Source organism: Dermacentor andersoni, chromosome 4 (genome assembly GCF_023375885.2).
Source record: "Dermacentor andersoni chromosome 4, qqDerAnde1_hic_scaffold, whole genome shotgun sequence".
Classification (NCBI taxonomy): domain Eukaryota; kingdom Metazoa; phylum Arthropoda; class Arachnida; order Ixodida; family Ixodidae; genus Dermacentor; species Dermacentor andersoni.
Window position 1 is genome coordinate 53,736,999 of NC_092817.1, and position 12,560 is coordinate 53,749,558.

The following is a 12,560-nucleotide window of genomic DNA, read 5'->3' on the forward strand; positions in this document are numbered from 1 at the left end:
CCTATCATCGCAACCATGACAAGGGGGCATGACATAATCATTCAATGGCGTCGGGGCCATAGTAATATGGGCGGGAATGGCCACGCCGATAAAGCCACCCAATTTGCACAGGAAAGCGGTTATAGTGTATTGATTCCGCTTTCGCTAATCGACACTGAGACTGGGTTGCGATCGATGTCCCATGACTGTACGCTGCCCCGGGGGGACAGGAACGTTCTCACCATGGGTCGTCTACGTTCATTGTCTCCGGATATGCAGCTACATTCACCGCCCGGGTTACCACGACGTGAACAGGCCATGTGTTGGCGCTTGGGGCTAGGCGTCGCATTTAGAAACATTTACGCCTGCCTTGTTGGAATGGCCAACAGCCCCATGTGCGACACAGCAGCTGTGATTAGACGCTCGCACACATTATCTGCCGAGAGGCAAGTGATGGGCAGAGTGCTGGAGCAGTGAAGGCCACTATCGGCAATAAAAGTTGTAGGCCAGTGTTCCCCGATAAACATCGCACAGAAGACTTTGTTTGCGCTACTTAGATTCCTGCGCTCCATGAGCCTTCATAGAGAGCGCCACCCGCTACTGCTCTATAGCGTACATCGTTACAGCGTTTGTGCTCATTTGTCACATACCTTCCATCTTTCCTCTTCCGCCCTTTCTATTTTTATTTCCCTACCCTTTTCCCCGTGCAGAATAGCTAACCGGAACTACCTCTGCGTAACCTCCCTGCCTTTCCGTGCATCCTTTATCTCTCTCTCTCTCTCCAACCTGATTAATCAACACTGCTTATTACTGCACAACTTGTTTACCCATTCATTGACATGACGTCATCAATGTAGGCTAGCGGTGGCACCGTGTATAATGAGTTCGCACTTGAGTTAATGGAAGCGTACTAAGTAAGAAAAAGCAAAAGCATCGGTCTATAAGTGATGCATTGCTCCTGTTACATGAATCGGAGATAACCTTATTGTACCGCTAATTGTCTCAAGAGTTGCGATTAGTGTGCTCATGCGTAGTTTATCGAATTTATCCGTGGGTGTGCACCCTAAGTAATTTGGAAGTGCCGCCAGTGTATCGCCAATGTGTCTTCCTTTTTTCTTAGTGTCCTCTTTGCGTCAAATGTCCTTCACTGTGTATCATATACCGCAGAAACACGATTAACTTTCCGAGCATCCGCTGGCTTCCAGCTTTGAATCCGAGTTCTGGGCCCACGTACGCGATGTGACACCTCAAAGGTCTTGTTTTCTCTACCAAGCACTGAAAGCGTTCAGCGCAACAAAGCGTAATTCGCAACCGCGTTGAAAATGTATAGTGCTGCAGTGAACTACCATCACGTGCCTCGCACGCTGATGCACTATATTTTTGCAACCTGTGATGTGACGATAGTGCTTAGTCTCGGAACTCCCCAGCAATTACGTGACTTCAACATGCGCGCAGTCGAAGGCACGCGAATTGGAGCTCGTCACCGCGACCCGGTTCGGTGGCACGGGCCTCGGTGGTCCTAGCCGGGAGCAGTCTCTTCAACAGGCGGCGCAGCTCTACCTGTCCACGGGGAACCTGCGCAAGTACTGCGAGATCCTCGCCGAACTAGGAGCGGCAAGTTGAGATCCTTTGTGCCATTTCCATTCATTGCTTGATTCACGCCGCGTCGCAATTTATTTTTAATGGGAGCAATTTATCAAACTTTTCTTGAAATTCGTTCCTTGAGACAGTACCATCTAGATGGCTGGCCACATAAATATTTAAAACGCATTTAAGTGCACTAAATGTTACGACCCCGATGAAAGAAATGCATGCGCGCCATGATTTTTAAATCTTTAGTATGTATTCTTCATTCTAATCCAACCCAACGTTGTCCAATATGCGGTGTTGGCCTGCTAATCACGAGGTCGCGGGATCGAATCCCGGCCACGGCGGCCGCATTTCGATGGGGGCGAAATGCGAAAACACCTATGTAATTAAGTTTAGGTGCACATTAAAGAACCCCAGGTGGTCGAAATTATTCTGGAGTCCCCATTACGGCGTGCCTCGTAATCAGATCGTAGTTCTGGCGCGCAAAACCCCACAATTTAATTTTTAACATTGTCCTGTATGACCTGAATGCAGTTTCTACATTGAGGACTTGTTCCAGCGATTTTTTCCCTTTCGGGAAAAGGAAAATTTTGCTTTTTTCGTTGCAGTGGAACGAGGCCCTTGCCTTAGCCCCGGGAGTATCTTACCAGTACTGGCGCCACCTAGCAAAGAGGTAATCATGCCAGCTCCGTATAGCGACACTAGTAACCTGCATTGTTTAAGTCATTATTTCTACCATGCTAAACAAATAACCTCTCAGAAAAGAGTGCATTCAGTACTTAGACATGCAGATATCAAATATCTCGTCAGAAGGAGTACTCGATGACTTAGTTTTGGAACTGTAATCGATACGTTTTTTTTACTTGTGCTCCATTTTTGACCGTTCTTTTTTTACTTTTTAATACCTGCAGGAGGTGCGATCTCCTTGTGAGCGAAGATCGGTCGGAAGCCGTAGGCTTGATGCTGGCGCTAGGCAACGTAGCAGATCTCACAGTATTTCACAGGACCAGGGGACAGGCCCACAACGCCTACGTTCTAGCTCTGGCCACGAGACAGGCGCCATGCTCCGAGAGCAGCAACCAAGGTGATATGTCCGCAGATGGCCAGTCGCAAGAAGCCAGCGATTCTGAAAAGTAAGTTCGTCACCCAATTGAAGTCACGCAGTCAGGAGCGCGATCGTACGAATGCCTGCGTCCCTTGGTCACGTGTCCTCCTGCGTTGAGGCATCATCCGCTAAGTTTCAAGCACGGTCTCGAACGCAGTCTCAAACACCTGACCATAGTTAGTAGCTTTCTAACAAGGGCCACATTATTTTGTGGTTAGAAGTTGACCTCTCATTACCTGATTTCCTTTTTCCTGTAGAAACAGATTCCAGTAATGTGAAAGTTGGGCTAGTTGGTGATTAATCATCATACCTTGCTGGTGAAGCAGCGCACTGATACGGACTCAGTGAAGACACACAGGAAAGCGGCGAGTGTCGTCTTTTCTTGTTTGTCTTCACTCTGTCCGTGTCAGTGCGCTGCTTCACCAGCAAGGTATGATGATTAAATAGATTCCAATTGCAGTAGAAATCGATTCCAATGCGCGAGCACCCAAAATTACTCCCACCATTCGCTACCCCGGGTGAGATTTGTAGACTCGTTTAAATAATACATGAACTGCATTCTAGCACAATACAGTGCCTGTATATTCCCATGTTTTCGCACAGGACAAACTTACCAGGGGAACCGTCTCGCATCTCATGAGTCTGTGAAACTGAGTATTGCAGAGATCGTTGCCTCAATATATGCATCTGAATTTTATGCACGAGTTTCTTGGTCTATTCACCCTCGGAAGCAGCATGCGCAAATCGTCGTTTTCCGTGCCATATATGACGACACGCTGGCACATTTTGCTGAATCATCATACATGACGTCAAAATTTGGATTTCTTTCGTTTAGACGTTCCCTTTAGATTTGTGGGCTCGGATATGGTATGTCGTGAAATCGCGACAACAGACTACACGTGGTCAAGTACAGGTACCTCTGGTAAAGTGCCCACAATGGCATGCATAAGCCACGTGTTCGCTTCACAGTCGTGGACATATACTCAACTGCGACTTGATGTAAAACTTTCGAGGACGTCATGGTCATAGCGTTTAATATTGTCGCATCCCATGACTGATCCCGCAACATGTAGACATATGCGAGGTCGTGGTTTCATAATGCCTGGTACTTACCTTTCCAGACTTGTACAAAATTGCACTCAAGATATCTCTGAGAAGTACCTCTTGGAAGGAACACCTACCCTGGCGGCCTGTTGTCACTTGGCTGTCGATGACGTCCGGGTATGTCTTTATATTAACTCTCAATTTCGAACGTCCTTACTCGCGGCTTCGTGTCAAGCCGTTCAAACGTACGAAAGTACGTGGCCTGCTGGTAAGAGCTATGTAGGCGGCACATCTAGAAGACATGCAAATTCTGAGGTAAAATTATGATAGCAACTGCAGTCTCCCATTTCGCATTATGTTATCTCTAAGCTGACCAAGAAAAGTTGCTGTCGGCTGCAACAAATGTTATCCCTCTCTCTCTCTCTTCCTCAGCCCAGGACATCTTAGTCGTGGGCCCGAAAAATGTCCTATATCGCTCTTTTAAAACCACTTATCTAAGACCTTCCAGTTTGGACGGATGTCATTTTTCTCTTTCTTTTTCGTTTCTTTCAACGTTTCAATAAGCCAAAATGCAGCCACTTGCAAGGCAAAGTTGCCAGTTTGCTTCTTTTCCTTTCTCTAAATCGTTTCAGTACGTCTTGTATAGTCGTTTCGATACTCTCGCGCATGATAGTGAATGTGTAACACAGCGAGTAGATTCTGAACTTAAACTGAAACTAAGACTGACCACAAAAGGAAGATACGGCACACACTGGCGCCAGTGTGTGTCGTATCTTCCTTTTGTGGTCCGTCTTTTTTTTTATTTATTGAAGTGCATGTTAGGAGAGGTTGGCGCCTTTATGGTGGCACCGGCTACTCCTTGTCACTTGACAAACGAAACAAATTTGCGTACAAAGGAAGAATAGCGACACAAAGTATCACTCAGTAGAACACCGGATCAATAAGAAATATACAGTCCAGCAGTACATGAGTCGCAAAGTTCTGTGCACTAGTTCAGTCCACGTACGCATATATAAAGTCAGATGTTTTGAACAGCCAAAACACACAACACGTGTAATACACTGCAAGTACAGAACAGAATTAAACATATTGCGTAAAAGATGCGATCACCCCATAAACCAATTATGAACCATGAACAACGTTTATGTAACTCATTTAGCGTATTCGGATCATCTGATACTTAATATTTTCTCAAAATGTTGGCGTCCTCTAAAAACTTTTTCAGAGCAAGAAGTGCTCTCTTTTGAAGGCCCGCAGTTGGCCATGGGCCAAGTATCTTTTTACGAGTGAATCGTCTTCTGTCTAATAAAAACAAACTAGCTTGCAGTACCGTTCTTTGTGTATTGTATTTCGTGCATTCGAGAAGAAGATGATGCACATCTTCGTCTGGATGGCCACAAGAACACTGTGGACTAGAGATACGTTTTATCCTGTGCAAGAAGTGTTTCGTAAATGCAGTACCAAGACGCAGCCGGTGTACCAATGTTTCAAATTTTCTGTTGTCTCTTGGAGTTTCCGGCATTGATAAGTTTATACATGGGTCTAAAGAGTATAACTCCGAGTTTTTAGTTTGCTGGTCAAACCAGGTAGTTTCGCTGAGGCGACAAGAAATCTGTCTCAGGATCAGACGGACTTCACTACGCAATAGGGGAAGATTGGTTGTCTCTGCGTTATTGTGCGCTCGATTCGCAGCTGCCTCCGCTGCAATATTACCAGGAATATTGCAGTGCCCAGGTATCCACTGAAATGCAATTACATGGTTCATTGCGCTTGCTTTTGTAAGTTCTTTGAGCGTCTCATACAATAGCGAAGTGTTCAAAGAATTTTTCTTATTGCTCTGCAGTAATGTGAGAGCGGCTTGCGAATCGCTAAAGATAGCCCATTTTTGCGAATGTTTTTCTGACGTTATGAAACGCAAAGCACACAGGATTGCAAATAGTTCTGCCATGGTGGAAGATGTCTCCCGGGATAATTTAAATGTTTGCTCTAGTGCTAAATGTGGAATGACGAATGCTGAAGTCGAGGAATTTTTATGACATGAACCATCTGTATAAACGTGGATGTACTGGGGATATAATGAGTAAATTTGGAAGAGTGCCAGTTGCTGTGCGGCTACTATGAACATGTCTCTCTTTGATATAAAACCGTCAACCGATAATTCTATTTTAGGGCATGTTAACATCCAGGGAGGGTAACTAACATCCACTTTGCATAATTCAAATCTTGATAATAATGCTTTGTTCTCGAACAACGTCGTGAATTTTGCTTTTGTTTCTTTCGGTGAGCGCGAGGTTTAATGGATGATTCTCGTGTTGGGTTAAGATCCGATAAATATGTCGGCATGTTTCAACCCTTCGTATGACTGGAAATGGTGGGTGACGAGCTTCAGCAATTACTAAAGAACTCGAGGTAGCCTGCGGAACCCCAAGACACACTCGTAGCCCCCTTGCTAGTAAACGTTGAAGACGTTCCTCAGAAGTTTGTGACAAACCATGGAGAATAGGGGCCGAGTAAGCAATTTTTTGTTTTATGAGTGCGTTATGAACTTGTAGTAGCGAAGAGACTGATCCCCCCCCCCCCCCCCCCACGTCGTGCCGGCGAGTCGCCAAAGTACGTTTATTACTGCATTGGTCTGCTTTTCAATTGCGCGGATGTGTGATGCCCATGTTAGCTGGCGGTCAAGAATAACTCCAAGAAATTTGTGCTCTTTCACAAACATCAAATTTTGCCCATTAAGTGTAAGTTGGAAATTATTTATCTGTCGTCTAGTGAAAGGAAGTACGGCTGTCTTTGCGTATGAAATACTCATGCCTCTTTCTTTTAAAAAGGTGTCGATACTATCAACACCCTCTTAGGTGTTTGCGCTGTAAGTTTAAGTTCATAATTATGTACCAACTAGGCCCAAATGAAGTTTTACGGCGAATAAAGACTGACTAAAGGTCACCGTCTTGTCAAACTCGACTGCTCTTTCCATGCTGTTATACCATCACTTAAGACCAACGGGCACATCAACAAATCCCATAAGTAACACTGACAAAGTTGAAACTCTCGTTAGCGTATTTTGGAGGCTTTAACTATAAGGCTTGACGGCTACGGCGGCCGTATTTCGATGGAGGCGAAATGCTAAAACACCCGTGTACTTAGATTTAGGTGCACGTTAAAGAACCACAGGTGGTCGAAATTTCCGGAGTCCTCCACTACGGCGTGCCTCACAATCAGAAAGTGGTTTTGGCACGTAAAACCCCATAATTTAATTTTTTTTAACTATAAGGCTTGAACTCACATGAACTATAAAACTTGCTCTCCTATCACTTTTTTCTCTTGTTTCTTTGTTATCGTTTCCGTTTTTATGCAAAAAAAGATGTCTGTTCATATCAGCTAAACGGCCTTGTTGTTCTAATGCTTTCATTTTGTCACTCGTCATTTTATAAATTAACACGCCGTTGTAAAGGAGGCGGTGACTTAATTAGTTGCTCTCCTTGCCTACTTTAGCCAGAATGAAGTCACTCATTCGAGGCAAGTTACGTTACAAGCTTATTGCTCCGGACATCCGTTGTCACATGGGACGGTACTTGAACTAGTATTGAAATGATACCTTTCAGTGAGGTTAAAGTACGGACATGTGCTCAAAAATACTAGGGACGATTTTATGCAGTTCACCTTTTTCGCGTTTCTTATTCTCCCTCTCGTATATGCGTTAGAGCTTGTACGTGCCTGAGTGTCATTTTTATTGTTAATTTTATTGCTTATAATTTACAGATTTGATTAATCAAACTTATATTTTTTATATAAGTGAAAGTGAATAGCCCGAAATTGCTTCCAACCTCTCCAGTAGGACTCCATTTAACATTACCTACGCAATCGGTCCAAACGTTACATTTGCCCTCTTCTGTAATCACGAGTTCGACGGAACACCATCGTTAATAGAACAGGTAACTAACCAATGTAAGAAGAAAGAAGAAACAACTTTGTGGCATCTGTAAATACACCCTTGTTCACAATGAGCCGGTCCCTGCAAAATTCGCTTACATGCCGTATATGTTTGAACACTCGCCACATGGTTCAAAATTGGACGTTTCTTCAGATTGTCCTGCGTTCTGTTTTGCGGGCTTTCAGTGGTTATGATAACCTGCGATTCAAGACGTAGTCTTGCTTTTATGTTCCGTGATCTGTACCGCGATATGTACCGTGATAATGGCATTTGCCTCCTACCAGTTTATTGCGTGACGCGTGTTTTGAACGTGCTCTGCAGTGGCATTTGACGCTATACGTGGTTCTTGGCAAAGTCAGCTTCGTGTTGTTTCAGTATCCTTTAGAAGTTTCCCGTTTCTCTGATTTAGACGGATTCGTTATCTGCAGAGGGAATCTTGTAAAACTATTCCCGCAGATACATTGAGCAGGAAAGAGTCTTTCACGTTGACGAGCTGATTCATTCGCTTGGTCTCGTCGACACATGCGCAAGCTTGCTTCTTTTTTTCTTTGGTCGGTGACATTCTTCAATCAATTAGTTAATCGTCTTCGTGTTATAGTTCCCTCGGTCGTGATTTTTCCCGTGACTGTCGTCCAGGGTGCCCTGCGGGCCCTGATACGCGGCAACGAACTCGAACTGGCGCTCAGCGTCATCCTGCATTCGGGCTGCGAGGAGCCGGCGCAGGCAGCGTCACTCTGCTCCTGGCTTGCCTGGAGGTGTTCCCACACCGGAAACTGGTGAGCGAGCGCGTGCACTACTTCTCTTGGCTGCCGAGCGCAGTGTCAATCCGAAAAGCGAAAAGCTTCTTTTGTCGATGTGTGCCCTGATGAAGCTTACGCTCATGTAAAGTACCTGCTTCGAAATTAAAAAAAGAAAAAACTTCTACACTGATTTTATCCTAAACTTTCTGTTAGCTTACCGCCGCGATAGTTCAGCCGTTAGTGCGTTTTATGGCTGAACGCCAGGTCCTGGGTTCGATTCCCGCAGAGCTTTTGCGTGAGCCTAAATATACTGGTAGAAGCATTATGGCGCAAAAAAGAGGCCAAAAGAACACATCGACGTCATGGGAATGTGACCGCGGCGGCCGCGCTCTGATTGGGTGCGGAATGCCAAAACTCCCGTGCGCTTAGGTTTAGGTGCGGTTCGCGTTAACGCTCTTCTACATTAGCTGATAGGGGCCAAGCTAATGCTAGGCATCTTTCAATGCGCCCGTATAATTTGAACTCTTGTCTTTTCTCTCTTTTACTTCCTCCTCCACTTCCCATCGCGTAGGGTAGCAAAATGAGCCGTCTAGTTAACCACTCTGCTTCTAGTTCCCGCTTAAACACCTCAGTTGGTAAATATTATTAAGGAGCCCTTCAATGCGACGTCCTTTGTAGCTCGCGTGTTACTTTTCAAGTTCAAATCTAACAATTTGACTATTTTGACTGGAGTTCAAATGTAGGGGCGGTGCAGTAACGATGGCAACCTTAATTTGGGAACGCTCAGTGGAAGGATGGCGGGCAATGATTTGATTTCGTGTTCTGGCGTGCTGCCAGACGCCTATATGTTTAAAGAAATTCTGATATACGAGGACAGTCAGATCGTCAAATTATTGTTTGAATTTTCGTAGAAATAAAAGCAAAGACGTGCGCAGAACTGTCGGGAAGCTCAACAGTTGCTCAAACGACCATGCCACATTGTAACATTTAGCGAGTATGATTGATTGCTGTATAGTGCTTGTTTATTCGTTTTTAAGATTTAAGATATTACATTATATTATGTATTACGTCACGTATAATTTTTTTAAATATAGTACTGCGAGAATATCTTATATAAGTCTATAAAAGGCCTTAAGGGACCACTATTCGATTGGAATCGGAATATGCTCTGACAATTTCGCACGTTTATACAAAGGCACGCTTGCCGCGGCAAATTGAAATATACTAAGGACTTTGGTTTCCCAAAAATCTTCAAGGGGCGATTCTCCTTGTTTGTTTTTCTTTAGGATTTTTAACCAATAGTCGTTCAATTATCGCAACCGTTCCCAAATTCCCAACTGAAGGCTGCTTGGCATACGCATCAAGTCTGGGAGGGCTGTGCATACAACGTCGTCCGGTAGGGCGCTGCACTGCGTCGATGCATAATCGTCTCTATAAGAGGCTGTCGGGACGACCCGCTTCTGTAAGCGAGCAATCGGCTAAAGTATTTGCGCCTTCTACGAAATTGCGTAAAACCGCATGAAATAAAAGAAAGTTCGATGTCGAATAGAGGAAGAATAGCCACTAAATTTCGCCACTCATACAAACACATTTCGGAATGTTTACTTGATATAACGCTTGTTTCAGGACACTGCCATCGGGCTTAAAAGACCGATCAATTCCTTTTTTCTGGTTTTTTCTTTCTTTCTTTCTTTCTTTCTTTCTTTCTTTCTTTCTTTCTTTCTTTCTATCTTTCTTTCTTTTTCATGTGGAGGAGGGCCATGTTTGACCAATTTTTGATGGCGCGCCTTCGATATACATCCTTTTCACACATCATACAGATGAGTAAGCAACTGCTTTCATAAGTTCAGCGTCACTTTTTTACTTGCGTTTGCCGTCACAAAACGCGCAACGGCGTTCTGCGAAAGCTATCATGCGTGAAATATCTGATCGAGGAAGTCCACGCTTGCGTTCTCTGAAGTGGACGATGTTCCACACAGCACTCGACTATTCCCAGAGGAAAACGACATGACTCTCTGTCTTCTGTGTTACATTTCTTGTGAAGCTACAATTTTCTTACTCGCTTCTTCCTTGAAACAGAAAAGTGCAATAAAACGTGGTTACGTTACGTGCTACATTATTTTCGCGCAGTCAACCAAAACTAAACCCCCGCTCCTCGCTATAGAAAACATTATTGGTTGATAGCACCTTCACAACCATAGAAGTTATTGTTCAGAACTCCAGACTCACTGAAAGAATCCCCAGTGAGATGTCTTATCTATATTTAAATGTAAAGGTTTTCTACTCCCAAGTATTTTTTAATGTTTAAGAGCGGTAAACCCGCTTACAAGAAACTCCAAGGTGCGTGCTCGACATATGGTATTTACAAGCTCTTACCCGTATGTAACGACCGTTTGATATGTTAGTTACTGATTTATTATTGTACATTGACTCGTCTTGAAACACACCCAAACAGGCGTCTCACCTCGGCATTCAATGTTCGTGATACTATTTTGCTGCCAGCTCTCGAGTCTCAAAATTTGAGAAAGATGCTGTTAAATGGGAATACAACCGAGGAACGTTGCGAGAAAAATACACAAACAATTGCTTTTAGTCCCGAATTAGAAAAAGTAAATAGCGCTTTTTTCCCTTTGAGTCTGAACTGTCTAAAAAAAAAAATCGTCATCCATTGAAATTTAGAACGCTTTTTTTAGTCTGCATTGATACGAGCGAGGCGCGCCAAGTAAGCCAGCCGTGTGGGTAGCTGGATAACGTGTTTCAGTTTCAGACCAGTTCAAATATGAGTTCGTCTAGGTTAACTGGGCTTTCTTGTTAAGCTTGCCTAAGTAGCTGTAGACGCAGTTAGGTCCGATTTATTCAACCTAATGGTAATGTAAAAAAAAAACATTCTGGAATGAACAAAAGAAGGCGCTATTGAATTTCCTTAGGTCGCGCTACAATATTACACACTTAATGCGCAGTCCAATGTATGCAGAATAGTACGCTGAAAATGTCCGTGGGCTTCTTCATTCAATACATGCCGTAACGCGACTAACGGCTTTGGGTTTCACTTTAAAGAGTGCATCGTGCAAGGTACACTTACCGGATGCACTTATTGCTTCAAGTCTGCTGCGTATTACGCAGATTTCAATTTCAAGTAAAGTTTTTTTACCGTCGCCAACGACCATTCGCGAAAGCCCGCTCTGCTAACTCCCACTCATTTAATTACGCCATAGCGAAAACCGCCTACGTAAGTCGGGCTCTGTGTATGATTCTTAACGTGTAAAGCGAGCACTCGCTGCATCCGGTGTGCGCGCTATCCTGCCGCGCAACCGGTTCACCTGTCAACAACCCCCACTTGCAGGAGCACTCCGCGTGCTCCTTCCGTCTGCCTTCCTTGCGGAAGAGAATTCGTGGAGTCCTCGTCATGCGCTGGCGTGAGCGCTTCCACTTCCACAATGGACCACGCGAAACCGACATAACCGGGCTTCCATGAGAGAACAAATGAAGCTATCCTCCAGGAGGCGGCGCTTAGATAAGCGATGCACTGCGGTCACTGAAGGGTCTTGATTTATTTGCACTACAGCGGTGAGATACTCGCGTATATAGCACGCTCCAGCGCGGCGACTATGAGACGCTGAGCCAAACAGGGTGCGTCCAAACGGCCGAGAAAACCCCGTACAATCTCCGTAAGAGCAGCACTCGGACATCGAGCAGATTGCAGAAAGTCTGTTTTCCTTGGACACGTGCGTGCGCGTGTCTGTGTATTACATATACTTGCGATGAAATTTTCATCAGTTTGAGACGCTCTCTCCCTGCCACCATCGTGAAGGCGCGCGGGCTTCTTTCGCGCATTGATTCGCCATCGCAGGCTTTCCTGTTTCTTCGCGCCACTCCTCGTTTCTTTTTTTAGCAAAAAAAAAAAAAAAACGCATGAGCAAGTTCCCGTGGCTCGCATACATGGCTGTATCCAAGCGACGAAAAAGTTCTGCGGTCTCTCACCGCCCGTTTGATAGTGAGGTGGCTCCGGGGCGTCGATGTTGGGGATCGTTCCAGGGAATTGGCCATGGACCTGCTGGGCCTGTGCGACGAGGCGCAGGTGGAACGGCTCGAAATCCTCGCCGGCTGCGGATGCTCAATGGCCGAGAGGAACGCCCTTCATGAGAAGGTAATCCTAGCTGCTTCGCTCTTC

At 44.9% G+C, this 12,560-nt stretch overlaps 1 protein-coding gene across 1 annotated transcript in view; it reads left to right on the forward strand.

Annotated features, from left to right (window-relative positions):
- The window catches only part of LOC126536677 (WD repeat-containing protein 17-like), a 63,776-nt gene that overhangs the window by 37,053 nt on the left and 14,163 nt on the right, over positions 1-12,560 (forward strand). The window contains exons 15-20 of the mRNA XM_050183704.3: positions 1,435-1,593; positions 2,178-2,242; positions 2,481-2,702; positions 3,796-3,895; positions 8,286-8,425; positions 12,425-12,536. Of these exons, the coding sequence (XP_050039661.2) occupies positions 1,435-1,593; positions 2,178-2,242; positions 2,481-2,702; positions 3,796-3,895; positions 8,286-8,425; positions 12,425-12,536 (798 nt within the window). The remainder of the gene's footprint in view (positions 1-1,434; positions 1,594-2,177; positions 2,243-2,480; positions 2,703-3,795; positions 3,896-8,285; positions 8,426-12,424; positions 12,537-12,560) is intronic.